At 45.4% G+C, this 24,257-nt stretch overlaps 1 protein-coding gene and 2 long non-coding RNA genes across 8 annotated transcripts; 2 read left to right on the top strand and 1 right to left on the bottom strand.

Annotated features, from left to right (window-relative positions):
* Positions 1–255: 255 nt before the first annotated feature.
* Positions 256–20,166, top strand: pnpla6 (patatin-like phospholipase domain containing 6). 6 transcript variants are annotated; one of them, XM_057023503.1, is made up of 38 exons: positions 256–655; positions 2,010–2,187; positions 3,343–3,431; positions 3,842–3,895; positions 4,007–4,094; positions 4,191–4,273; positions 4,366–4,457; positions 4,536–4,673; positions 4,802–4,961; positions 5,204–5,284; positions 5,922–6,050; positions 6,140–6,220; positions 7,066–7,192; positions 7,304–7,375; positions 7,511–7,605; positions 7,702–7,881; positions 8,126–8,203; positions 8,357–8,562; positions 8,715–8,846; positions 8,921–9,044; positions 9,210–9,323; positions 9,407–9,482; positions 9,555–9,704; positions 9,787–9,850; positions 10,617–10,785; positions 10,873–11,055; positions 11,139–11,257; positions 11,493–11,649; positions 11,757–11,873; positions 12,043–12,112; positions 14,066–14,182; positions 15,554–15,670; positions 16,973–17,121; positions 17,199–17,351; positions 17,897–18,013; positions 18,088–18,172; positions 18,398–18,503; positions 18,732–20,166. In XM_057023503.1, exons 3-38 carry the CDS (start codon positions 3,384–3,386, stop codon positions 18,793–18,795), a joined length of 4,095 nt encoding a protein of 1,364 aa, XP_056879483.1. In that variant the 5' UTR covers positions 256–655; positions 2,010–2,187; positions 3,343–3,383; the 3' UTR covers positions 18,796–20,166. The 6 variants fall into 6 exon arrangements, with proteins under 6 accessions (XP_056879483.1, XP_056879486.1, XP_056879484.1 ...); XM_057023504.1 differs by having other exon boundaries at positions 258–655; positions 18,401–18,503; XM_057023506.1 differs by lacking the exon at positions 15,554–15,670 and having other exon boundaries at positions 257–655.
* On the bottom strand, positions 12,448–23,647 carry LOC130519900 (uncharacterized). Its single transcript, XR_008948521.1, has 3 exons — positions 23,112–23,647; positions 14,998–15,137; positions 12,448–13,731 (listed from the first exon to the last, which is right to left on the bottom strand). It is a non-coding gene; the product is annotated as an uncharacterized LOC130519900 (long non-coding RNA).
* On the top strand, positions 20,403–24,257 carry LOC130519901 (uncharacterized). Its single transcript, XR_008948522.1, has 2 exons — positions 20,403–20,557; positions 21,892–24,257. It is a non-coding gene; the product is annotated as an uncharacterized LOC130519901 (long non-coding RNA).

Below are 24,257 nucleotides of genomic sequence, written 5' to 3'. Positions count from 1 at the left end.
TGAATGTTCCGAAGAAGGCGAAACGGAGCGATTCCTGAAAGCTCATTTCCGGTTTAGTTTATCTATCACTGACGAATGACTGGAGTCTTACCAGCTCAGGTAAATTTATTATTTATCGTAATGTAATGTCATTCTAAACCTCTGTCGATAAGTTTCATCACAGCCCGCAAATTGTTGAGAAGTTTGGGTTGTTTTTTGGGGTTTTTTTACACTTTGTTATTTCGACGTGATGACGGATTAACGGTGGAGATCAGTCAGATTCATCCCTGTGGATGTCAACAGTGGAATATAACATACGCCACTAAGTGTTGATGTTTGACTGAGGATTCAGGTTTGGACTCAGTTGGCTTAAAATGTCCCACTGCATTAGCATCCATAGCTAACAGAACCATCCTCTGACACCGTTAACCTCCAGGGATACCGCTAGAGAGGTGGGGGTCTGGTAAACATGCGTTTCTATTGGGGCTTTAGCCACAATCCAACCGTAATCTCCCATTTTCCTCTTCACTGAGTCGACATAGGACTCCAGTGTGAAGGGAAACAGTGCGGCCCGGCTGTATTTATAGTGTATATCCACGTACATGTGTGAGTGTGAGCTAGCTAGCAGGTGTGTTTTCAGCACGGCTGAATGTTCCTGCGCACGGACGGAGCAGAGGTCAGTAATGCAACACTTCTGGGTGTAAATGACAGAAAACTATTTCGGTTGGAAGGAAACAGGAGCCCAAGTCTTTCTTTAGCTCCACAAAGGTCAGGCTTACCGAGTTCTTCAAGGAATTGTTCGTTCCGTTTATGTTTGAAAAGCGACAGTAATGCCAACGGGACAGCTCCCCACACACACGCACGCACACATACACGCGCACACGCACACTAGATTTCTCCTAGTTTATAGATAACGAGGATACAATCATGTTAAATTGCTTGTGAGCATGTTCACATATAAACACAACTGGGACGTGTTTAGAGCCAAATTTTCCATGTTATACCACCAAAACTAAGAATAAGATGGGTTTAACACAACCTGGATGGATGGATATTGTAAATATCAACAGTGGTTAATGATTTTCTACCATTTAAACAGTTTTTTTTTGCCAGTAATAGTTTGCAATATAGGCAATAGACCCCTGCCAACCCACTAAGGGATAAAGCAGAAAGTTATTTCCATGTATTTTGTTGTTGTTTTTGCATATGTTGCATTTTTTGCATATGTTGTCATAAGTTTTCTTACTTTCATGCAAATATCAGGCTCTTCAGGAATCCTCACTCTTAAATGTCCTGGCCTGTGTTGCTTATTTTGAAAGGTGAGCACAGACATATTTGTCTCAGGTCTGCTGGACTGTTGCGCTCAACACTGGCCCCATTGTTGACGGGAAACAATGGGAGTAGGCCCGCCTGGGTCGGCGGCATTGCTTAAAAAGTGGTCATCCTCATACGGCAGCAGCCTCGTACACAGGGCCCTTTGGAGAGAAGAGCAGAGGCAACATTATTAGAGTAATACAGGAAAGATTCTGAAACGGCGTGTCGCTCACAGCAGCATCCTGTTCTGTGGTTTGTTACTCACTCCCAGGGCTTTATGTAACACGACACCCTGCTCTCGGCCTTCCATTGATTGCGTTTCATATATGCAGCAGTAAAGGCTTCTTTCTGCTGGCAACTGATGCGAAAGATACAGGAAAGTCTGTTTCAGATGCTGAAAAATCCCACTTATTTGACACGGACAGTATTTTCACTTTTACCATAGATGAAACAAAGCGATTCTGCTGCGGATGTTTTCAAATCGACACGGCGTGTGCGGAGGAGGCCCGTTTGGAGTCTGGCCGGCATAACTGCTGCTCATCCATGCAATAGTTGTTTTTAAAGGCTTCATCATGCAAATGCTGCAGCCTGCTTTGCATGCAGTCAGCAAACACACAGCCATTGTTGTGCGCCAGCTTGTTTTCATTCTGTGCTTGGTGGAAGCATCAGTGAGACCCAACATGCTAAGCTAACATAGCTTTGTTTATGTCTTCTAGAAGTATCCTGACAGGCACTCTTCATGTAAGAAAGCCCTATGGGTTAAGGCCTGAACAAGTCGGGACACTCCTAACCTCACGCAGCAACGGGCTCAAACGGCAAACATGATGATCAAACAATTTGAGGGACTTTGACCTCTTGATCTTCCGAGGATCCTCGGCATCATCGGGAATAACGGTAAGATTTGCTGATATCAGCCAGCAGTGGATCCCAACCAAGTTTTATGGAGTGCTGTCAAAGATCCCTTCTGTGAGGACCTCATGCTCTCTAACTGTACTCTTGTATCCAACGGTTGAGAGTTGGTGGAGACAAATGTTTCCATTTGAGGACAATGGTGCGTCTGGCAAGCGTTCAGCAAAGGCCTTGATAGATGTTTGGTTGGAGGGAGGCCAAAGAGAGCGGTCAGGGGGATTCGGTTCTAAATTTGTGCCTCAGAGTTTGAGATATATCGGACCAAGAGTTGGTCAGCCTGGGGCACGTCCAGGACATTTTTGCATGGTCGGCTGGGGACAGTTTACAGTGTTTACACGCATCATTGTGACTGGGATGTATCTATTTTAGCCACCTTCCGCTCTGCCTTTTCCCATCATGTTTTAGGTGACCCAGTGGGGACTCGGCTCAGATGTGCAGCCTCACTGGGAACGATGGCGACGGGAATTCTGGCTCCTTTGGCTCGGCTCACCAAGAAAAGCCAAAAATTTTAAAAAATGCATTATATCAAATACTAATCATTTATATGGCTGGATTCATATATTGGGTATATTTAACATGGAGCAGAATGATACAAAAAAAATCTATTATGAAGTACAAAAGTATACGGGACACCACAAATGGGAATAAAATGGGGACAACATATATTTGGAAGCATGGGACCATTTGAAGACTGCAGAATGAATGAAGCCAAATGAAAGTTTGACATTTGCCCCCAAATGGGACAATTTGTGTCCTGGAAGAGAAAGCTGATGGGTAAACAGTTCTAGGGAAAATGGAAGGGGTGGCACTTGACGGACTTTGACTTTTGATCTTCCTAGCATCAAAGGCTTTTATCATAAAAGTTTAGTTCACCCCATAATGTTTTAACACACAAAGCTATCTGGGACGGTCTTCTTCACCAGCCCACCTGAACGCCTTGAACTCAGAACTCTTTCCAAGCACCTTGATTCTGTAACCAGATTTATAGTCCATAATCTGCCTCCTTAATCCCCGATCTTACCCTCGAACACATCATATGAAATACGCCCCTGCTGCATTATGAGGTTATGTGCATATGTGCTTTCCTGCGTTGAACATTGCGTCTAAAACAAGTTGTTTTCTGTCTGTCCATGTTTGCAGTGGCTGTTAATGGACCATTCATATGAAGAAATAAAGTCACAATGGGACAGACTACTTCGGAGCAAGAGGTCCAAGAACACATCCCGAAGGTTGGTTCCATCAGTCTGTAGCAGAATCACAATTCCTGCTGCTTTTGTACCGTAAATGTGTTTATTGGAGCAGTCAGGGAAAAAAAAGGAAGGATTTCTGCATGGTATTGTCCAGTAATACCAAAGAAAATGATAACTTATCATGCGATTTGTCAAGGTAATCTGTAGTTTCCTTGCATAAGATGACATACCGTAATACTGGGCGCTGTAGGGGCGGTGGTACGGGACTGCCGAGTCACCCTTGAGCATGGCACTGAACCCAAATGCTCACATGTCTGCGCCCGTTAGCAGCTGGGGCAGGTTGCAGCACCCTCCCTGTGACCCCAAAAGGAGAAGGAAACCTGTAATAGGGGCAGCATTGCGTGTGTCGGTGTCTCCAAGTGGGTAACCACTGTTCTTCTCTTTTTCAGGATGGGTTTAATAACTTTAAGACATTTGTGGAGGAGGAGCTGCAGACAAGCATGGTGCGTTTGAATCAAAACTGGCAATGAAAAGAGAAAACATTCCAGGGATTTTTGAGGGTACGGTGTGTGGAATTTGAGTGCTCCAGCTTGATTTGTTTGTTTTCTCTTCAGATGGTCGGGATGGTGATCGGTGCCGGCATTGCTATAGTGCTGATAGCCATCCTCATCTTCTTCATCTTGCGGAGAATTCAGCTCCGGAGTGAGTAAAAGCTGATATCATCTGTCTCGGTGCCCAGAGAGGAAATACAGGCCCGTCTATCAGTGCTACCATGTTTGATTTGATTTATTTTAATAGCCCTAGAAGCTAAGGAGGCGCCAAAATACCGCTTTCGCAAAAGGGACAAGGTCATGTTCTACGGCAGGAAGATCATGCGGAAAGTGAGTTCCCAGCCAGAACAAGTTTTTTTGGCAGAACATCTGGTCCCGTTTCAGCTGCAATAACTTGTTGACTGAACACCGTGTCTCCCCAGGTCTCCCAGTCCACCTTGTCCCTGGTGGGCACGTCCTCGTCCACTCGGCCAAGCTCGAAGAAGAGGCAGATGATGCATAACATTGCCAAAACGTAAATGTGAACGTTGGCTTTGCCCCCAGTTTACTTTGAATTACTCGTTTCCTTTAACTGATTCTTTCTGCCCTGCAGTATTTTGCACTATAAGGTGGTGCCAACGCTGGTGGCCAAAGGACCCCCTCCCTCAGTGCTAGAAGCTGACCTTACAGAGTTTGATGTGGCCACCTCCCATCTCCCATCTGAGGTGCTGTACATGCTCAAAAATGTTCGGTAGGTTTCTTTCAGTATTTAAGTAGCACTTCTAGCCAAGCGGGAACGTGGCTGCAGAATGAGCTCCATAAGCTGTTCACAACTGTTGCGGACTGGACTTTATACCTCTCTGCTGTCCCCCTCTGCAGGGTCCTGGGTCACTTTGAGAAGCCTCTCTTTTTGGAGCTGTGTAAGCACATGGTGTTTAAGCAGTTCCAGCAAGGGGAGCACGTCTTTAGGCCAGGGCAGCCTGACAGCAGCATCTACGTGGTGAAGGATGGGAAGATAGAATTGTGCCTTACTGGATCAGTACGTTGGCTTCTTTTATGCGTGTCTGGTTAATTGTTAAATCAGAGTTGTTATATTTGATTTGACTAAATGATAGTGGGGGGTAAGCTTGTTTTTATTTAACTCTACTGTTATAAGATGCATTCTATAGTTGTCTAACTTTGTTCTCTATATGTTTTATGCAGTAGGGCTCCTCTGATAAACTATATATGTACACATTTTTAGTTTTTCTTCATTGCTGACATGTTCTTTCGGGCCTCCAGGATGGCAAAGAGAGCGTGGTGAAGGAGGTTTTCCCAGGGGATAGTGTCCACAGCCTCCTCAGCATCCTGGATGTCATCACAGTAGGTTACACCCACTACCTGCTCACACTTGCACGCACAAGGGTGTTGCGTCACAACTGCAAACACTCACAGACGGACTGAAATCCATGCCTGCCGGGTTCACGGCTGCAGCAAGCAGTCGGTGTCGAGCTGCGGATTTGTGTCTCGTCTCAGGATCCCAAATGACAAGTGCTGATCAAAACAAAAATGTAGTCAGTCTTGGACATTTGTCCTTTTTTTTGTCCTTTTTTGGCTGAAATACCTCTAATGTAAGAGCTTCTTGCCGGTTATCTGCTTGAAGATCGTTTCACCAGCGTTGTCAGAGTCTGCACTGGGTCCCCTCCCAGTAGGACGTGCCAGAACACCGTCCTAGGTAGAAGGCTGGAATGCATCGCTAAAACAGCTCAGCTACATCCTTAAACCCTCAGATTCTCTCCTCATTTTAGGGCAAACTTCAGAAAATCTATCAGTGTTGGTTGTTAAATTTAAGTCCAGTGAAACAAAGCAACCAGTAAACATGAGATAATAACACCTTTTTTTTTTTTAAAGCTTGTTGTTCTGTACCCAGATCACCAACGAATTGTACCTTTTACTGAGGTTCAGTGAAATCCTGTCAGCTTTGAATGTCATTTTGTTTTTTGAATATCTCTGTTTCCAGGGCCACCAAAAGCCTTACAAAACGGTGTCAGCGCGGGCTGCGGAGTTTTCATCTGTCCTCTGTTTACCTGTCGAAGCCTTTCTCTCCATATTTGGGAAGTACCCCGAGAGTCTCGTGAGGGTGGTGCAGGTGCGTAGAGTGCACGCGTTGAAGAAATTTATTTTTTTTTACATTTCAATTAAACCATCTGTTTTGGTTCATTCTTAAAATACCCTCAGATAATCATGGTTCGTCTCCAAAGAGTCACAGTCCTCGCCCTGCACAACTATCTTGGCCTCACTAATGAGCTCTTCAGCCATGTGAGTTTATCTCTCACACACACACACACACACACACACACACACACACACACACACACATATAGACAGTACACAGGGCAGTCCGATACGGAGATCTGTGGATGATTTGGCATGTCTCTGGCAATCAGATATGCAGCCTTCCTGTAAACGATAGTGATGGGAATTCTGGCTCCTTTGGCTCGGCTCAACAAGAGAAGCCGGTTCTCTCGGCTCCCAAATGGATCCTCAGATATTTTTTTTTGTCATTTAAATTATTTTATTTTATTTACTTACAGTAAAAAACAGATATGTCTAGAGAATCAATCAACAGAAAGAAAGAAAAAGAAGAAAACAACATCATGGTTCAGCTAGTTTTTAGCAAAGATTGGCATTGAGGGCGCCTTATCTGCATCTGGAACACGATCTGCACCACATCAGTTCTGCACACGTGCTAACTCGTGCGCTTGGCCAGATATTTGTACAGGTTTTCCCTCCACAGTCTTTAAGGCGGCAGTGTGGACATCGACCAATATTGTAAAGGACATTATATGTTTGAAATCAAAGCAAAAGAAAACTTCAATAAATGAGTAAAAGAAAATGTATACATATGTTGATATGCGATAAACAATCAATAATTCATATAAAAGATAATATCAATGAACAAGTAAATAGATGCAAGATTCCATTTCATTTAAAGATGATACATATGTGCGGATGTTGGTAGTTTCGACAGTTTTTTTGGTATCGGGACAGTTGATAACACGAGCTGATGTTTTTCCAGAGTGTATGTACACATTCATAAGAATATTCATAATTTCTGTACTTCCTTTTCTGTACTTCCTCTTGTACTCATACCTTTTCTGCAGGAAATGCACCCCTCCCGCCTGTCGCCTGCATCTCCTTACATGACTCGCACTAGTCCCATTCGTCATGGCAAACGCTTCGGCAGCCTGTCTGTCCCCGAGGAGCACCGTGAAGCTGCCCTTAAAAATGGTAGCATCAGTATTTATCGTGTTTGAGTCACTGCATGGAACATAGCGTACATAGTTGTATAGCAACAGGTTTAGTGTTTTCTACTCTGACCCCCTTCATCTGTATGCACAGGAGGAGAACAAGGGAAGGATGGAGCAGTGCCAACTCTTAGCAGAGCCATCTCCATGCCTGTAGACATTTCCTGTGAGAAACTATATTAAGTATCAGCTATTTAAGTTGCGCAGCGCATTTGCTGCTGCACGTTTCATGCGGAGGTCTTGTTGTTTGTCAGGAAGACATCGACAGAAAGGTTTAAAAATATCATCTCGCTCTTCGCAGGTATGCAGAAAAACCCGAGATCAGATTTGGGGTCTGAGAGAGGAAGATCATTTCTTGGAACAGGGGAGGGAAATGCCAGTTTTGCTTTTAGTCAGGTCAGTTTTCCTCATGCTCTGAAATTGCGCTTATTAGTTTGGAATGTAAATGAAGAGGCTCCTTTTTTTAACATTCTTGCATGCATATCATCACAGTCTGTGTCACAAGAGCAGCGGGAGAAGAGGGTTACTGTAGATGAAGTCCCTTCGGGGATCTATCTGTACCCAGAGGAGGAGTCAGAAACGGACAAAATCCTCACGCCTCCATCAACTCGGTATTCCTCAGATCTGTTTGAAGAAGGAAAGAAAGACATCCTCAAACTCATGGGAATTGAGGTTTGTTTCCTTTTCCCTCATCTTATTATTTTTATTGATACATGTGGAAAATGCCTTTTTTTGTTCTCGAGAGAGATGCCAACACCTTAAGATGGTTAAAAAGCACTTCTGATTTTTCAGCTGCTACATTCTGATCACTTCTCCTTGTTTTTTCCATTCCTTGTTGCTTCTCAGCTCTAATGACATTGTTGCCTAACTTATTTTTTTACTCCTAAACTGTATATCTTCATTTGTCTGAATCCAGGACCCATCCTTGTTAAATGGCAGATTGACTCTACACAATGCAAAAGCTGGAGCCGTCTTAGCCCGACAGGGGGACCAGGTACAACTTTGTCCCTCTATGATATTGAATCTTCCTTTTCCAACACTGAATATAGTAGCATATGAGGAATACAGTCAAAGGGGGTGATTATGATGGGGCTGCTATTCTTTTCTGCCTTCTCTCATATCTTTTTTGTCCTCTTTGGGCTTATAGGATGTCAGTTTGCACTTTGTCCTGTCTGGTTGTCTGCACGTCTACCAACGAATGATTAACAAGCAGGAGGCCATTTGTTTGTTTGTGACCCTCCCTGGAGAGATGGTGGGCCAGCTGGCTGTGCTCACTGGAGAACCTCTCATCTTCACAATCAAGGCTGTTCGAGACTGTACTTACCTCAAGATGTCAAAGTCAGATTTTTACGAGTGAGTGTATTTATCACATGCAGTCGCTATTATAATGGTAGAATCTATTGTTCTTTGACAATTTAAAGAGTCAATATATTAAAAGTCAACTCAAAAACAATACAAAACTAACACATTATGTTGTTTCCCCTGCTCTATGCTGCCCCCTGTAGGATCATGAGGGAGCAGCCCAGTGTTGTGCTGAGAACAGCTCACACCGTGGCCATCCGTATGTCCGCTTTCGTCCGACAGATGGACTTTGCGATCGACTGGATGGCTGTGGAGGCTGGCAGAGCCCTCTACAGGTATTCAGCTCTTTCTTAGATTACATTGTGTGTGTACAAACTTGTAACCTTTCTGTGTATCTTTCGACCTCCAGGCAGGATGACAAGTCCGACTGCACCTACATCGTTTTGAACGGACGTCTGCGTTCAGTTATACGCAAGGCGAATGGGAAGAAAGAACTAGTGGCTGAATATGGCAGAGGTGACCTGATTGGCGTGGTGAGATGCTGACTTTGTTCTTATCTATCACGGTATTTTAAAAATGTGCGTGAGTGAAATAAAAATCCGTCGGATGTATGATAAGTGGAAGCTGTTGAGTGGCAAGAAAAGGATGGCGGATTTATGGTTCCAGCTCTGCATTGTCTATTTTTCCTTGTACTTTAGGTGGAAGCTTTAACCAAGCAGCCAAGAGCCACCACTGTCCACGCTGTGAGAGACACGGAGCTGGTGAAGCTGCCCGAGGGAACCCTCACAAACATCAAAAGACAGTACCCCCAGGTCAGAGTTCATTTACTTTTGACTGGGATGTGTGTGCTCAGATATAATGGTGCTGATTTTCTTCTCTCTTTTCGTCACATCAGGTGGTGACACGGTTGATCCACCTGTTGGGTCAAAAGATTCTAGGCAACCTGCAGCAGGCTCGTGGTCCCTTCTCGGGTAAAGGAGCAGAGGTCAGGCTTTGTAACCTTCCCTCTGATCTGGTGAACACAGTCTGATCCTATTTTCCAGGATCCGCCTTCAGTCTGCCGAGCATGACGACCAACACCGATGTCATCAACCCTGCCAGCAACCTCTCCACCGTGGCTGTTCTGCCCGTCTGTGACGAGGTGCCGATCAATGCGTTCAACCTGGAGCTCAGCCACGCCCTCAGTGCAATAGGTAGCACTTTAGTCTGCTGTATCGTTTGAGGGGTCTCAGATTGTTGTTAAAGTTAGTATCTTTTGTGAAAAACCTCTTTTAGGGCCCACTCTACTTTTAACCAGTGACAACATCAGAGAGCGACTGGGTGCTTCTGCGTTGGACATGTAGGTATCACCAGGTCACCAAAATGCAGTATGTCACTTGCCATGAGTGTTTTATTCAGGTAAATGTGTTCTAGGCTGCTGAATAAATATGTCTAGCCATCATTGAGTGTGTTAAGGTTTGATTGCCCCATGCATGGATAGGGATGATGTCATCAACCTCTCCACTGTGGCTGTTCTGCCTGTGTGTGATGAGGTGCCAATCAATGCTTGATGACCCCCAGCTGCATCCCAGTTGGGGGTTATCAAGCTGTGGGCCATGTGGGTTTAGGTACCTTGGTGGTTCCTGTGCTGCTGTGTCATGTTGTGCAGGTTGGGTATCATGGCAGCCTTGTTCTGGGGCCCTTCCCCCACTGGGGACCCATGCTGGGTCTTGAACCAGGAACCTCTGTTTCTCAGCCTGGTGCTTAACAGACTGAGCTACTGAGCCACCACCCTGTGTGTTTTGGTGGATTCTGTCTGTAAGATTAAGAAAAATACTCTGCAGTTCTGAGCGTGACCAGATGTCAGTTCAACCTTGCGTTGTCATTCTCGAGCTGACGCCAACTCTTTAGATCAACCTACCCACAAAAATGTGATTGGTTCTGATTGGAGCTCTTCTCCATCTTTGCCTCCCTGATATTTTCATTTCCTTTTATTCGTTTTACCAAAGTATTCCTTATATTTGTGCGTTTTTAACCGAATGAATAAACGTGTTAAGTTTGCCAGCTCCTACTTTTGATCAAGTCTTTGTGAGAATTGTGCCTAATTCTTTTCCTGTATTCATCAGTATCCACGAGTACCGTCTCTCCGGCTGGCTGGCCCAGCAGGAGGACCTAAATAGGATCGTCCTTTACCAAACCGACAACAGAATGACACCGTGGACCCAGCGCTGCATCCGCCAGGCTGACTGCATCCTCATTGTCGGACTTGGGGATCAGGAGCCCACCCTCGGAGAAGTATGCCCATATTAAATACAATGGAAAAAATCACCTCCAGGACCAACAGAATCTTTTAGAGTGGATTTCTTTTATCTCTCCCTCCAGTTGGAACAGATGCTGGAGAACACTGCTGTCCGGGCTCTAAAAAAGTTGATCCTTCTTCATAAAGAGGATGGACCAGGTCCATCCAGGACAGTCGAGTGGCTGAACATGCGCAGCTGGTGCTCAGGGCATCTTCACCTCAAATGTCCCCGCAGAGTTTTTTCCAGACGCAGCCCCATCAAATTAGTAAGAAACGGAATGGCGTTTTGCTGGTTGACACGCAGGGAACGTTGTGCATGATGTGTTTTATGTTTCCCGTGATCACGCAGCGGGATCTATACGAGAAGGTGTTTGAGAAAACACCAGATAGGCACAGCGACTTCTCTCGGCTGGCCCGAGTCCTGACAGGAAACAGCATCGCTCTTGTGCTGGGAGGAGGCGGCGCCAGGTGAGCAGACTACAGCAGGTTTCATCCAGCAAATTTGTTGTTTTTTTTTGCTCTCATTAATTGAATGTTGTTCAATTGCAATCTGTAGTTGGAGTTTTCTTTCATTCGCTCCTCATTCAGGCCTTTTTGGTCACAAACTTAATAAATTTAACTCATACAGCCATGCCAAGTTAAACTGACAAGCTTATTTATGGAGTATTAAGTACCTGCTCTATGTGTGTTTTCCCTCATGCAGAGGATGCTCTCACGTGGGTGTGATCAAGGCTATGGAGGAAGCAGGGATTCCTATTGACATAGTGGGTGGGACGTCTATCGGTTCATTCATCGGTGCGCTGTATGCTGACGAGAGGAGTCCCGTCAGAACCAAACAGAGGGCCAGGGAGTGGTCCAAGGTACGCACCTTCGTAGTCATTGGTCGTTCTTTAAGATCACGATGGGTGCTTCAGATAGAACTCGATGGGAAACAAACACGGGATCTCTCTGCTTTATGCTCACACAGGCAATGAATTCAGTTTTTAAAACTGTGCTGGATCTGACGTATCCCATCACCTCCATGTTTTCCGGTTCTGCCTTCAACTCAAGCATCTATAAGGTGTTTCAGGACAAGCAAGCTGAGGTGAGAGGGAAAGAAACGCACTCCTGGAGTTCTTGTCTGTGTCAGGACTTTTACAGCCGTGATAACTTTAGAGGTCCTGCACATATTTACCTTTAGCCTTGTGTGTTTAAAGTGAGTCAGAAGAAAACTAGCGGTTTAGTCATCAACCTTCTTTACTTTGTGCCACCAGGACCTGTGGTTGCCCTACTTTAATGTGACAACTGACATTACAGCTTCAGCCATGCGTGTTCACCAGGATGGTAAGTAGCCTTTACAATAGGTGCCTGCAGGTCCCACACACTGCTCTCATCTTATTATGGTGATTATTTTCTCAAGAATCTGACACGTTCAAGCTATTTCTACAGTACTCAACAGTACAGTAATGCGTGTATGTCAATACAAACACGCTCAAAAGCTTTATCCATTTTAACTATAACCTGTTATTAACTCCATGAGTGGTAACAAAAATAAGGACATTTTTCAGGAAACCTAAAGAACTACTTATCATACATCTTGTTACACTTTTAGAGTTACTCATCACTTTACTAGGGAACAAAGCTAAAAACTTAAGAAGCAGATGCATGATTCAGTGGCCTCAGATTGATGTCATGCTTCATTTTTATTGACGGGGCTCCACAATATTTACAGGAGTTTAAGTCTATGTAAATGTTGATAAAATTCATCAACGTGAACATTAATTAGATTCAAGTTAAAAACAACAAACCCCTGAACCCACAAATATATGCTCTGCGCGATATAACATTTATTGTTATCAGACATATCAACTTGAAATGTCAGAAGTGGCAATTTTCATTCAGAATCTTATGTTTGTTATAATTCAGACTGCAGTATTATATTGGTCGGTCAAGAAAAGCCTCATTCATGCATGTTGGTATGTGTATGAATTAACCGCAGAAGCCAGAAACTATAACCTCTCCACCCATTTAAGTCTGTCCACATGCATCTGTGCCTCTTTATATACTTACAAACTAAACTGAGCTGTTTTTTCATCTCATCAGCTCATCTCTATATACAGTATATACAGTTGTGTATATATAGACATGATCACAGAGCTTACTCTCCCTACCAACCTCCTTTCTCGTCCTAATTTCAACATGTAAAATCCAGAACACTCTTCCTTACCTCTGCCCTCCAGCTTTCCATGTTGCCTCTGCCACATCTCTCCATTTATTCTGCGCTTTCTCTAAACATTTCATGTTGTGCGTTTGTTCGCTAGAGCGCTGGTAATCCTGAAAATGACATAAGACATGAGCCGCGTTGAAGTGTGCATGATAGTGTGTCTTGTCCTTTGGTTTTGCCCACTTTGATCTAGATCCTTAGGCGTCATCATGAGTTCTCTTTAAATGGACGGACTGGGTCTTTCTGACTGTCTCTCTGCTTGACATCTAACCATTTAACATCACTGATCCCTTCTAAACAAACAACAACTTTGGTTTTTAAAGTACAGCCGGTTTAGATGCATCTTTTTAGCTGCACTTCATTAGCCGTAACTGACATTTTGCACGACCGTTGCAGATAAACATTGTTTATTAGTTGTTTAATTTCTGTTTTTCTTTTTTTCCATCTACAAAAATATACATACAAACATAGGAAAAGGTGATTTTACCCAGGTAGTTTGATTTGACACCCCTCCTCTTGCTGTCTTACCCCCGACAGCTTTTAATCAGACATTTTTTTCCCGGTGATCTGATCACGAATGAACACCTGGTGACACATTTAATCCGGGAAGGTGAGGTTTGTTGTACAGTACCACTGCCGGTGGTGGTTAGCACCGTCGTCAGAAGGTTCCGAGTTAAATTCTGGGCTTGCTTTTCCAGTCCAGGTGGAGATTTCCAGGTACTGTCGAGCCTTCGTAACACTGTTGGACATAAACTTAATTAATCTACAGCAATATCAAATCCTATGTGTGCACCACAGGTGAGAGTTAATTAAATAATGTGGTCAAACATTAAGAGCAACGAAGTGAAAACAAAAACAACTGCAAAGTATGCCGAGGTAAAAATAAGTGCCAAAACACAGAAGGCAGGAACTGTGCACGAATAACAACACCACACACAGGAGCTACAATATTAACAAGCAGAAGAAAACACTCTGGCTGACCCATTCTCATCGCCCTTTCTATTTTATCCCATCTGTAATGTGGAAATTGGCTCATCTTTGATGTGTTCCTCCTCATCTCCATTTCCCGACAGGTTGCGTCTGGCGCTATGTTAGAGCCAGCGCGTCATACACCCCCTATTTACCACCCCTGTGCGACCCCCTGGATGGCCACTTGCTTGTGGATGGTTGCTATGTTAACAATGTCCCAGGTCAGATTTATAGCACCACTCACCAAAGCCGAAAGTCTCCAGCCAGCCACTTGGCAGCCTTCCTCCTTTTTTCCGCCCATCGCCTCCCAACTCCTCACTAACTAACCCCACTCAGATTCGGTGAACACTGGGAGCCCATGGTTTGGAAGGAAAGATTAAATCTACTGATGTTTCGGTATAATTGAAGTCATTTATTCACCAGCGATTAGCGATGGGTTGAAATATCTGCTCAAAGGGAGATCACCTCTGGCCTCTTACTGTGGCTAAACTCATCCTTTGGTAGCTGCCGGGTGCTCGTTTTGTGTTGTAAATCACATGCTTTTGTTTCGGGGGGGAGGACGTTGTTGGATTTCTTCAGACAGAAACGCGTGTTTTCATTTAAAGAGCCGCGAGGGTCACGCACCTGCCCCCGCCACGACGACACTCGCCGTGTAACGTTGTTGTGGATCGGTGTCTGTTGTCTGAAGTGAACCCCGACTTGTACCAGAGTCAATCGCTTCCGTGTCGTCTCATTCCAATCACATCTGCCACCAGATGCGTCTGTCCTGTGCGGCACCCCCCCCCCCCCCTTCACTCCTGGCTTTGCTTGCTTCTGTGTGCATGCCAGCACATATATAGCTCACAAAAATACATTGGTGGAATGTATTTATCTTTATTTTAATTTTTTTCTTTTTGTCATTCTGAAGTGTTCTGGATCCTACTTTAACCCATTATAGCCGCGAGTTACTGTACAAACTATTAGAATAAATAAAGTTGTAGGGGTTAGAGCACTTTAGTCGGAGCATTCTCCACAGCATTCATAATGCACCCCTTACTTTTGTCGATGGTGCTCCTTATCCTTCCAACCCATGCAGCACCAGGCCAACTCCTGCCACCTGCTGGTAGGGTCGTTCCACTGCCAGTGAAGGATCTCCAAACACTGTCGTAACATCTGCCTGCTTCTCTGCTGGTCTTCCTGTAATTAAAAAAAGAAGAAAAGAAAAATAACAGGCTTACAGCATGTTTAATTGGCTTTGAAAGACCTTTACAGATTTGGCAGAACCTTAATGAAAGGAGCAAATATAGTCAGGTATGAAGTGAATGTTTGGACAGCGTTTGGAGAGTTAGACAGCCTTGGTGCTCTGTGATGGCTGCCATTTACTTTTTTACCTTCCACAGAAGAGCTGTGGCGACTGTGCAAGGTGATAAGGTTGGCAGTGGGGTACACCAGAGTTTAAAGGTTGGCAGAACCACAGTCCTAACTATGGCAGGGATCTCTTACCCCCTCTAGAGTTTGGACTGTGGTGTTTTTCTGACACTAACTTGTAGCAAGCATTATTGAGATGTTATCCCCCCCTTCCTCCCTCCCTCCCTCCCTCCCTGGTGTGTCAGGCTCTCTGTGGCGCTATGTGCGAGCTAGCATGACCCTTTCGGGGTATCTGCCACCTCTCTGCGATCCCAAAGATGGCAACTTGCTAATGGACGGTGGCTACATCAACAACCTACCAGGCAAGTAGTGGTGGTGTCCCACTCACACCACCCACCTCAATCAACAGATATTCAGCGTCAGGGAGGAGGGGGCTGCGGAGCGTGGGGTGGGTATCATTACAGTGTGGAGGTGAAGTGTTTGCAGGTAAAAGGTGGGTACACCGTTTGGTTGTCTAAAATGTTGATGGTGGGAAGTCAAGTGGTCGTGAATCACGCTGAGTTTCTCCCTGTCTGAGTACCGAAGCTGAACTTTTTTTATTTATTATTATAATTGGCCACATTGAATTCTTGTTTTTAAAGGTCATTTTGACTGATTTTACCAAGTCCCAATATTTTTCAGGACCAAAATAATCAATTACACAAGCAGATGAAGGGAAATTCAGCTGAGCGTTGTCTACAAAGAGCTTTGGAGCGTTAAAAAAAACACTCCAAAGTTCCATTTAAGCAGAAATGCCCCATTGAAGACCCAATGTGGCATTTCTGTTTTAAACAGCCTGGCGTTAGAAAGTCGATGGTTTAGTGCTCGTATCGTATGCACAGAAACGCTCTTGACATTAAAACCGCATCGATGGCCTCTGAGAGCAGTCTGCTTTGTCTCCTGTACAACCAGATATCATTTTTAATGACAGAATCATACTGGGGTGGAAAGGGAGCAAAGCTGTATAACGAGAGGAGGGATGTGTTCTGTCTGCAGACCATCAAATATCAGCCATTACATCCTGAGGCCAGACCAAGATGGCCGACATTACCGTATGTTCTAGAGGCCGGAACATGCCGGTGTGCAGACAAAACTCAATTCTTCTTCTTCAAAATAAAAATCACAGGATTCTTCATAAAGCTCTGGGGGGTCTGGGTCATCATCCTTGAAGTGATGTCACTCACACCAGAGTCCTGCCTTTTGTGAAGAACCTTGTTGTGTGGGCCCAAAAAGTGATCAACAATAGGTCGTTTTGAACATCAGACTCTTTTTTTTGTCCTCCATCTGGCACTTTTCTAGTCATTGGCACATCGATGGTCAGACTTTTGGGCCCATACGATGCAATCCTCTCTTCTTTGTGTCGCACCACAAAACTGTCCCCAACACGAGTTTAAGGCGGCAGAACAATCACATAGATGCGTTCAGCCACTCGGGAAATGGGGGCGTTTTTGTGGTGCGTCTGTTTAAGGCATCGCTGTCGATGAAAGACGCTAATATTCACCACATCAGGGCTGATATTAACCCAGGATTTGTTTCTTCACCATCTCTGCTGCTGGAAACTCACCATACTTTCCTCACATCGCCGCGTGTTTGGCGGCCGGCGTACACCTTAACATGTCCAACAGCCGATATAGCAAGAAACATGGGCGCCAGGACCGTCATCGCCATCGATGTGGGCAGCCAAGATGAGACCGACCTCTGTAACTATGGCGACTGCCTGTCTGGCTGGTGGTTGTTGTGGAAACGACTCAATCCGTGGGCCGAGAAAGTAAAGGTAACGGCCACGTTTTACCGTTTACTGGAGTTTGAACTTGACCTTTTCTGAGGCGAGAGTCCCTGGCTCTCCTGCAGGTCCCCGACATGGCAGAGATCCAGTCTCGGCTGGCGTACGTCTCGTGCGTTCGGCAGCTGGAGGTGGTGAAGCAGAGCGCCTACTGCGAGTACATCAGGCCGCCCATAGACCGCTTCAACACGATGGACTTTGGCAAGTTTGATGAGATTTACGTGAGTATCGCCGGCGTTTAACTTGATTTGGATGCAAAATTCATTGTTTCGGGGACAGGAAGTGGGAGTCGAGGCCTCACACCTTCCAGGTTTAGAGTCGTTGTTCATGCCCTTGCTTTGGTTTCCCATCACTTATTATTATTATTGTTATTTTTAAATGTTAAATGACTAAACGCCAGTAACACAGCTGTAAAATCACGTTACAGTAACGCCGGTTAAAGCAATAGCGAACCTCCTTCAACTTAAAAGCTGCGTCATGAGCATTTCCTCCCGTTTTATCCATGACGAGGGCGCGAACATGACGCACAAAGGCTGCTCAAAACGCGATTAAACTGGCGTCTTCCTCGGCGCGTTACAGCAGCGACCCGTCTGCCTTGCTCTTGCGCCCTCTTGTGGACGATAAATATAAAGACGATTAAAAAAAAGTGGCGGCTTATACTACAGAATTTACGGTCGTGGTTTAGGTGCCCGATAGGCTTCGTCAACCATTTTATGACCGCATTCTTCAGTGAAAGCGTTCATCATCTCTTCTTAACCTGCCTCAGGACGTGGGCTATCAGCACGGTAAGGTGGTATTTACCGGCTGGGCCCGGGGCGACATCATCGAGAACATGCTGAAAGACCACCGCTCTGCAGACTACAACGACAGCAAGTTCACCGACGTGAGCGAGCGCACGCAGCACTAAATACCCCGGAGATCACGCTGCGGTTGTTTCACACTCTTCCTGTCTTCCAGTCCTGCGCGTGTTCGGGCGCCGACTTCACCGACCTGGCAGAGATCGTGTCCAGGATCGAGCCGGTCCAAGGCTACGTAACCGAAGGTGAAAGATCCTCTGCCAGCAATAGAACGTGGGGTCCCTGATCCCTCCCCCTGCCCACTCAGGTCCCCTTAAGGATGATTGCAGACATAATGAACGTAATAAATAAAAAGGTCACAGCTTCCACCTGGCGTTTTATATTGAGATAGAGCAGATGTGGTAGTTTATTGATGCTGGGGGGGGGGGTCACTGCACACTGTAATATCTCCTCCAAATCTTTCCTTCCAGCAGAAGAGTCCGACTGTCTGACAGAGTATGAGGAAGATGGGATGGACAAGGTCAGAGAGGAGGACGGAGCGGAGGACAACGACTCGGGGGAGCATCCCTCTGCTCAGTAGGCTTCGAGTATTTACTTCAACCTCCTCAGACACGTGAAGCCCGTTACACCAGCATGCGCTCGCTACGCTGCTTTATTACCGTCAGTTATTACTTCAGATAATGGCGTGGACTTTACGTGGAGGCCCCCCGCTGGTTGGAAATTCCTAGAAGGGATTCCGTTATCGTTTCAGCGCGAGGTCGTTGCTACGACCGATAACACCACTGTGTCCTTGTGCTCCCGCAGGACGCGCGAGAGTGTCAGACATCGGAGGAAACCGGCCAGTGAATCCAACACCTCGGACACCTGAGTGCGCGGCCCCCCAGGAGATGGACCCCGGCAGCCTCTCGGACACACCGGGATACCATCAGGAATCGCGTGTTTTGGAGTTTTGTGGCCGCTGTCGTACTTTAAACTGTAACGGGCGCCGCTCGGTACAAACGGAGGCACTCTAGCCAAGCGCCAGGACCCCTGCAGGAGCTCGAGGTCCCACGCCAACTTTGTTTTGTCCCCGGCTTGGTGCTGCTACTTCCCTTTTAGGAACTGTATCCGAGATTATTTTCCCACTTTGGAGGGTTTTGAGTGCAGGTATGAGACATACCTGGTGTGGGACACCTGAAGGGGGGATGTGGAGCCGCCGCCTCCCTGCGTCCTCAACTTGGACCGTGTCAAATCTGATGATTCCCATCTCCGTCTCCATGACAACCAGACCCGACTTCAAACGAGCTGCCAATTCCTCGTGTCTTCCTTGTGTCTGCCTGTTTGTCAGTGCGCCCGTCATCACCTAACAACCACTCACCCAGCATTTCCACCAATGCTCATGAAACTAAAACTTTTGTAAAGTTCGCTCCGAGGAACTCGGCAGCGCATGTCGCTCGCTCAAATGCACCTGCCCAGAATTTGCGGAAAAATGAGGGTTGTCCCGACAGCTCGTTGCCTACAATCATGTTTTTAATGCAAAACAACTGTAATTCATAGATGGATTACAGGGGAAATAAGGGGATATTAATTCAAGAACTAGTATAAAGCAAATTACTGGAGCCAAAACACATAAAAAGAGGCGTCAGGCTTCTCTTTGCCTCCGCTAGCAACCCTGCTTCCGTTGCCATGCCGATTGCACTACCATCTTTGTTCACCAACAGTATTGGGCACGTTTCCGCTATTAAAAATCCTGGTATTTGGGCCTGGTCCGATTCCTCGGATCAGGTTGGGACGACTCCACTAAAACTGGTTCTTTTATTCTGGATTTCTCTTTCCTCCTCTGGGTTTTTTAAAAACGAGGCTGTACAGAATCTTTGACAGAATCCTAAAATCCACATCATGTTGCCATTAACACGGGGGACAGGACTTTGGCTTCCATAATACGGATGTTTATATGCTGTCTGTGAGGGGGGGGGGCTTCAATGCAAAGCAAAGGGACCTGCACGTAAACATTTTCTAAAGATTTCATTTTATTTGTACATGTTAACCACTGTTTTCTTTTTTAATTTATTTTTGTTCTACTTTAGGTTGTCTTAATTTAATTGACATTAGCTAATTTTGCACTGAAATAATATATTTCCTTATTAAAAATGGTTGGTTTATTAATTAGAAGCCACATCGATGCCAAGAGATCCTAAAGAAAATGGCTAATTATTTAATATGTGTACTAGAAAATAAAATAAATATGATATGCACCAGGTTTTGTGTTGTGTTGAGCTTTATTCCTGCACACATTCAGCCGGCCACCAGGGGGCGACAAAGCTCGGACCACGCTTGTTTTAGGGGCGCTTTCACATGATTAATCCTTATTGTTATTATTAATAATTCCCATTCTAACCACTGAAATGCTTTTCCAGTGTCCAGTGGTAAACAGGCATTTGATAAAGGCAAAAACTGCACAAACTATTCTCGTTAAAGACTTTCAGAAAGGCCCAAATTGTCTGCGAGCTATTCAAATATCTCTGTAACCTGTGGGGGGCAGTAAGGCGCCGTTGCTAGGAGAAGCTAAACTGCAACTAAACTTCTAAGCTGATACGAGGCCATTTAACATGGTGGAAAAACAGATTTCTCAATTTAAAAAGATATGAAAGGTAAATAAACAAAAGCAGATGTAAACATGTGCATGTGTATAGCCTAACCTCTATGATTAGGTATTTAAGAGAAGTGTATAAAAAGGGAGCCTGACAAGGTTTTTATGTCTATAAGCTCAATGCTGCCTCTGCCAAGGAAGCTATGCGACCGTCGCCAAGGTAACAGGTAGAACTCGCTGGATCTGTCGTGAAGGAAGATTTCCGGAAAATCTAGATAATGGACAATGTGAGAGCTCATTATGTTTTGGTGATATTATGGATTGCGGAGGGCCTTTGACCTTTGACCTACAATGTTACGTAATTACATATATATGAAGGTGCCATAATACGGGCTTTGAAAAATGAAAGGAAGATTGCGGACAATTTAAAATTCATTGAAAAATCTTAGGACGAACGCAAACCCGCTGGAGGAAAGGGTTTATTCCACAGCTGGGATCAGAACATCTGGTTGGGAAATCAGATGTTTGTCTCCCTCCAGATAAGCTGCAGATATCCAGGAAAAAACAACAACGACCACTGAACGACAGCACCTCGTTGAAGTCCCTGTACGATTAAATTACCTGCAGGTTATTTCCTGTCAGTATTAATCTGATGGTCATTTCCTCTCGTTCTGATCTGTTAAAAACTAGGAAAACGCTTAAAAACGCCACCAGATCTGAGATAAACCTGCATCACACTGGATTCAGGGGGAAAATAATAAATCACAGGCTTTAGTCTCCTGAGCCGCCTTCCCAGTTTTTAGACGTTTGCTTTTGATCCGAAAGATTCTGGACGTGTGTCCCTGATGACGCCATCCCAGCACCCCGGCGCCACGGTGACCGAAGGCCTCTGCTCTGCTTTCAATCCCAGCTGAATGACGGGAACGTGTTTCAAACAAACCGGCCGCTTCTGCTGGCTGCGTGGTGCATTCAGGGTCCCCTAACTGCGTGCATGTTTGTATAAAAAGCAAGATCTTGAATTCGGCAGCAGCAACATCCACCCCCACTGCTGAAACTCCCCTTCCTGATGGTTCCTGATGGTTCCTGAAGCCATCAATTCTTAAATATCCCGAAATATCCCATCTTATCTCTCCAGGGGTCAGTGCCATCATGAGGCCAACATTAGCGCTCCCTGCTCCCCCAGCGGAGGATAATAAAGGTGGTTAAAACCAAAGAAGCTGATACAGTTAGAGGGCCGGGGGGGGCAGGTGAGGGGGGGGGGGGGGGGCAGGTGTGTTTGAACAGCTGGCTGGGCGGCCAGATGTCACAGAAGCGGTAAAATAATCAGCAATTGTTGCATTAGCTGGTCCATCTGAATCACTTTAAACACATTAACCCACTGACTGCCCACGACAGACATCCCATCATGAGCATCCCAGGGGACATCCCAGCGACTCTCCGGAGCCTCGACAGAAGCAGCGACGTCACAGAAGTTGCGGAGCAGCACAACGACGGAGAATCAGCTTCCACCGAGAACGTTCAGGAAAGACGTTTCCGTCTCAAACCTCCGAAGAACGTGACAATGCTGGCGAGCACAGGAACGTCCTCTCGTGCTACGACGGCCATCTCGCGTCACCTCCACAGAAGAAGAACTCCAGGTTCTCCAAAAGGGAACCACCAAGTCTTTGGTGGTCCATCTTTAAACGTAATGGGAGCCCAGTAGGGTACAATGTCACCCCCTTAATGGCTTCACTACAATGATCTGCACCTTGAATCCTGGTTATATTCTTCTTCCATTCGACCTTCTGAGGCTTAGCAAGCTATGCTAGTGCGAAAGATCGCCCGAAATAACTACATTTTTGAATGACAGTAAACGCAACAGCCGGATATTTCGATGCCAGTTGTGGAGTTGGAACGCTGCTGCAGTGTCTTGTTTTAAATCTAAAGAGAAGCCTGATGCCTCTTTTTTATGAGTGTTTTGGTCTGGTCAACGACCAGAAATGCTCAAACCTTTAAGATCTGCTCCAGAACTTTGCTTTAAACGCCTAGTTCTTGAATTAGAATATAATTAATATCCCCTTATTTCCCATGTAATCCATCTATGAATTACAGTTGTTTTGTTTTAATAACTTTAATGTAGGCCTAATGGGAGGTATCGTATCGGCGCCTAATGGGAGGTATCGGGGTTTATTTGGTATCGGGATCGAGTCGAGAGCCCAAAAACGACCGGAACCTCCCCCTACCTTGGCACCACGTGCCGCTCCCTCACAAATAACTGGGATGTGCATCCTGGGATCACAACAAGCTGATCAACACCGTAATCACCATGACGATTGTGAATGAGCTACACAGAGAGCACGAACCTGCTGGAGGCTACAGGTGCATGTTAGCACCGACAACACGTAGAACACCAAACAAACAAACAAACAAACAGGAAACAGCAGCATTGTGCAGGAGTGAGAAATGGACGTTTCTTATTACTAACTGAGCAAAAGAACAGAAACAAGAAAGAGGAATAAATATACAAGTTAGAACATAAACGCTGCAGGGTCTTTGTCATTGGGAGGAGCTTAAAACTAACGACTAAAATAACCAAAACCTTTGGCATTAAACCAGCGGATTGACCGCATTTTTACCTTCAGTGGGATGTTGGAAGGACGGATCAGTCCTTCCCTCCAACTTCACTGTGTCGATGTCCTGGAGATGACGGTGCAGGGACAGGGAGGGACAGGTCGAGGGACAGGGCGGCCATTTGCGTCTCCCTTGAGGACGCCTGCGCGGTGAGCGCGCGTAATTTCAGTCCAGGTGAGGAAGCCACCGACAGGATCATCTGTGCAACGCGCCACCTGTTCACCATGTCGGCAAATGTGTCCTCCAGCTGGACGTGCTTTGCTGCCAGATTGCTCACCGATGAAAATGTCCCCCTCCGCCAGACAATCCGCCTCCTTCTCCATATAGTCCAAATATCAGCTGGACTGAAACCACGGAATACGCCGAACTACCTGTCCACCAGAGCTCGCGTGTTGTTAATCAGCTGAGACATCGTCCACGAGCGTGGACATCCACCTCGAAAGCTTCCGTTAAACTTGCTCCAGCTGTTGGATGAATCGGCTTCTGTCGGCAGTTTGTCTTATTCTTTTCCCGAGCTTGCTGCCATCCCAGGGTGCACAAAGCTTCCATGGAAAAAATACCCGAGAGCCTAAAAGGTGGATTTGGGTTTGAAAATAACGCAAAACTTTTCGGAACCTCTGCAAGGAAGCGAAGCGAACGGTGCAGTTCCCCTAATCCACCAGAGGGGCGCTGTTGAGTCGGTTGCAAGGACAATTAAGGTTCCCCACTAATTGATTCCGAAACGTCACCTGTTAGGTTGGGAAGGGCCCTTTGTGCGTGCATCTATCAACAGAACTTTAATACACTGGATCTGGACAACTCAAGGAAAACAGTTTCTTTAATCTGAAAAAAAATAGTACACATTAATCAACATTTCTGTAAATGTGCCAGTATTAGCATTTAAAAAAAATCCAATTCAAATCAGAAGGACCTGCACATAAACATTTTAAAAAAATCTATTTGATTCATACCTGTTTTTTGGTGGCTGTTGTTCTACTTTCGGTTTGAGCTGTCTGACCTTAATTGACATTAGTTAATTTTGCAGTGAAAATCACAAATTTCCTCATATAAAATGGTTGCTTTAATAATTAGAATCCACGCTGATCCCACAAGAGCCTTAAAATAACAGAATTGAATCTCTGTCCTAGAAAATAAATATGATATGCACCATG

Source organism: Takifugu flavidus, unplaced genomic scaffold, assembly GCF_003711565.1.
Source record: "Takifugu flavidus isolate HTHZ2018 unplaced genomic scaffold, ASM371156v2 ctg241, whole genome shotgun sequence".
NCBI lineage: Eukaryota > Metazoa > Chordata > Actinopteri > Tetraodontiformes > Tetraodontidae > Takifugu > Takifugu flavidus.
The sequence above is the reverse complement of the archived record's forward strand: the minus strand, read 5'-3'. Positions and strand labels throughout refer to the sequence as shown.

Bases quoted from the DNA above. Each gene is read 5' to 3' on its own strand.
- pnpla6 (XM_057023503.1), top strand. From the start codon at position 3,384: ATGGGACAGACTACTTCGGAGCAAGAGGTCCAAGAACACATCCCGAAG. The intron at 3,896-4,006 runs GTGCGTTTGAAT...TTTTCTCTTCAG, and splicing joins AGGAGCTGCAGACAAGCATG to ATGGTCGGGATGGTGATCGG. The intron at 7,606-7,701 runs GTCAGTTTTCCT...ATATCATCACAG, and splicing joins CCAGTTTTGCTTTTAGTCAG to TCTGTGTCACAAGAGCAGCG.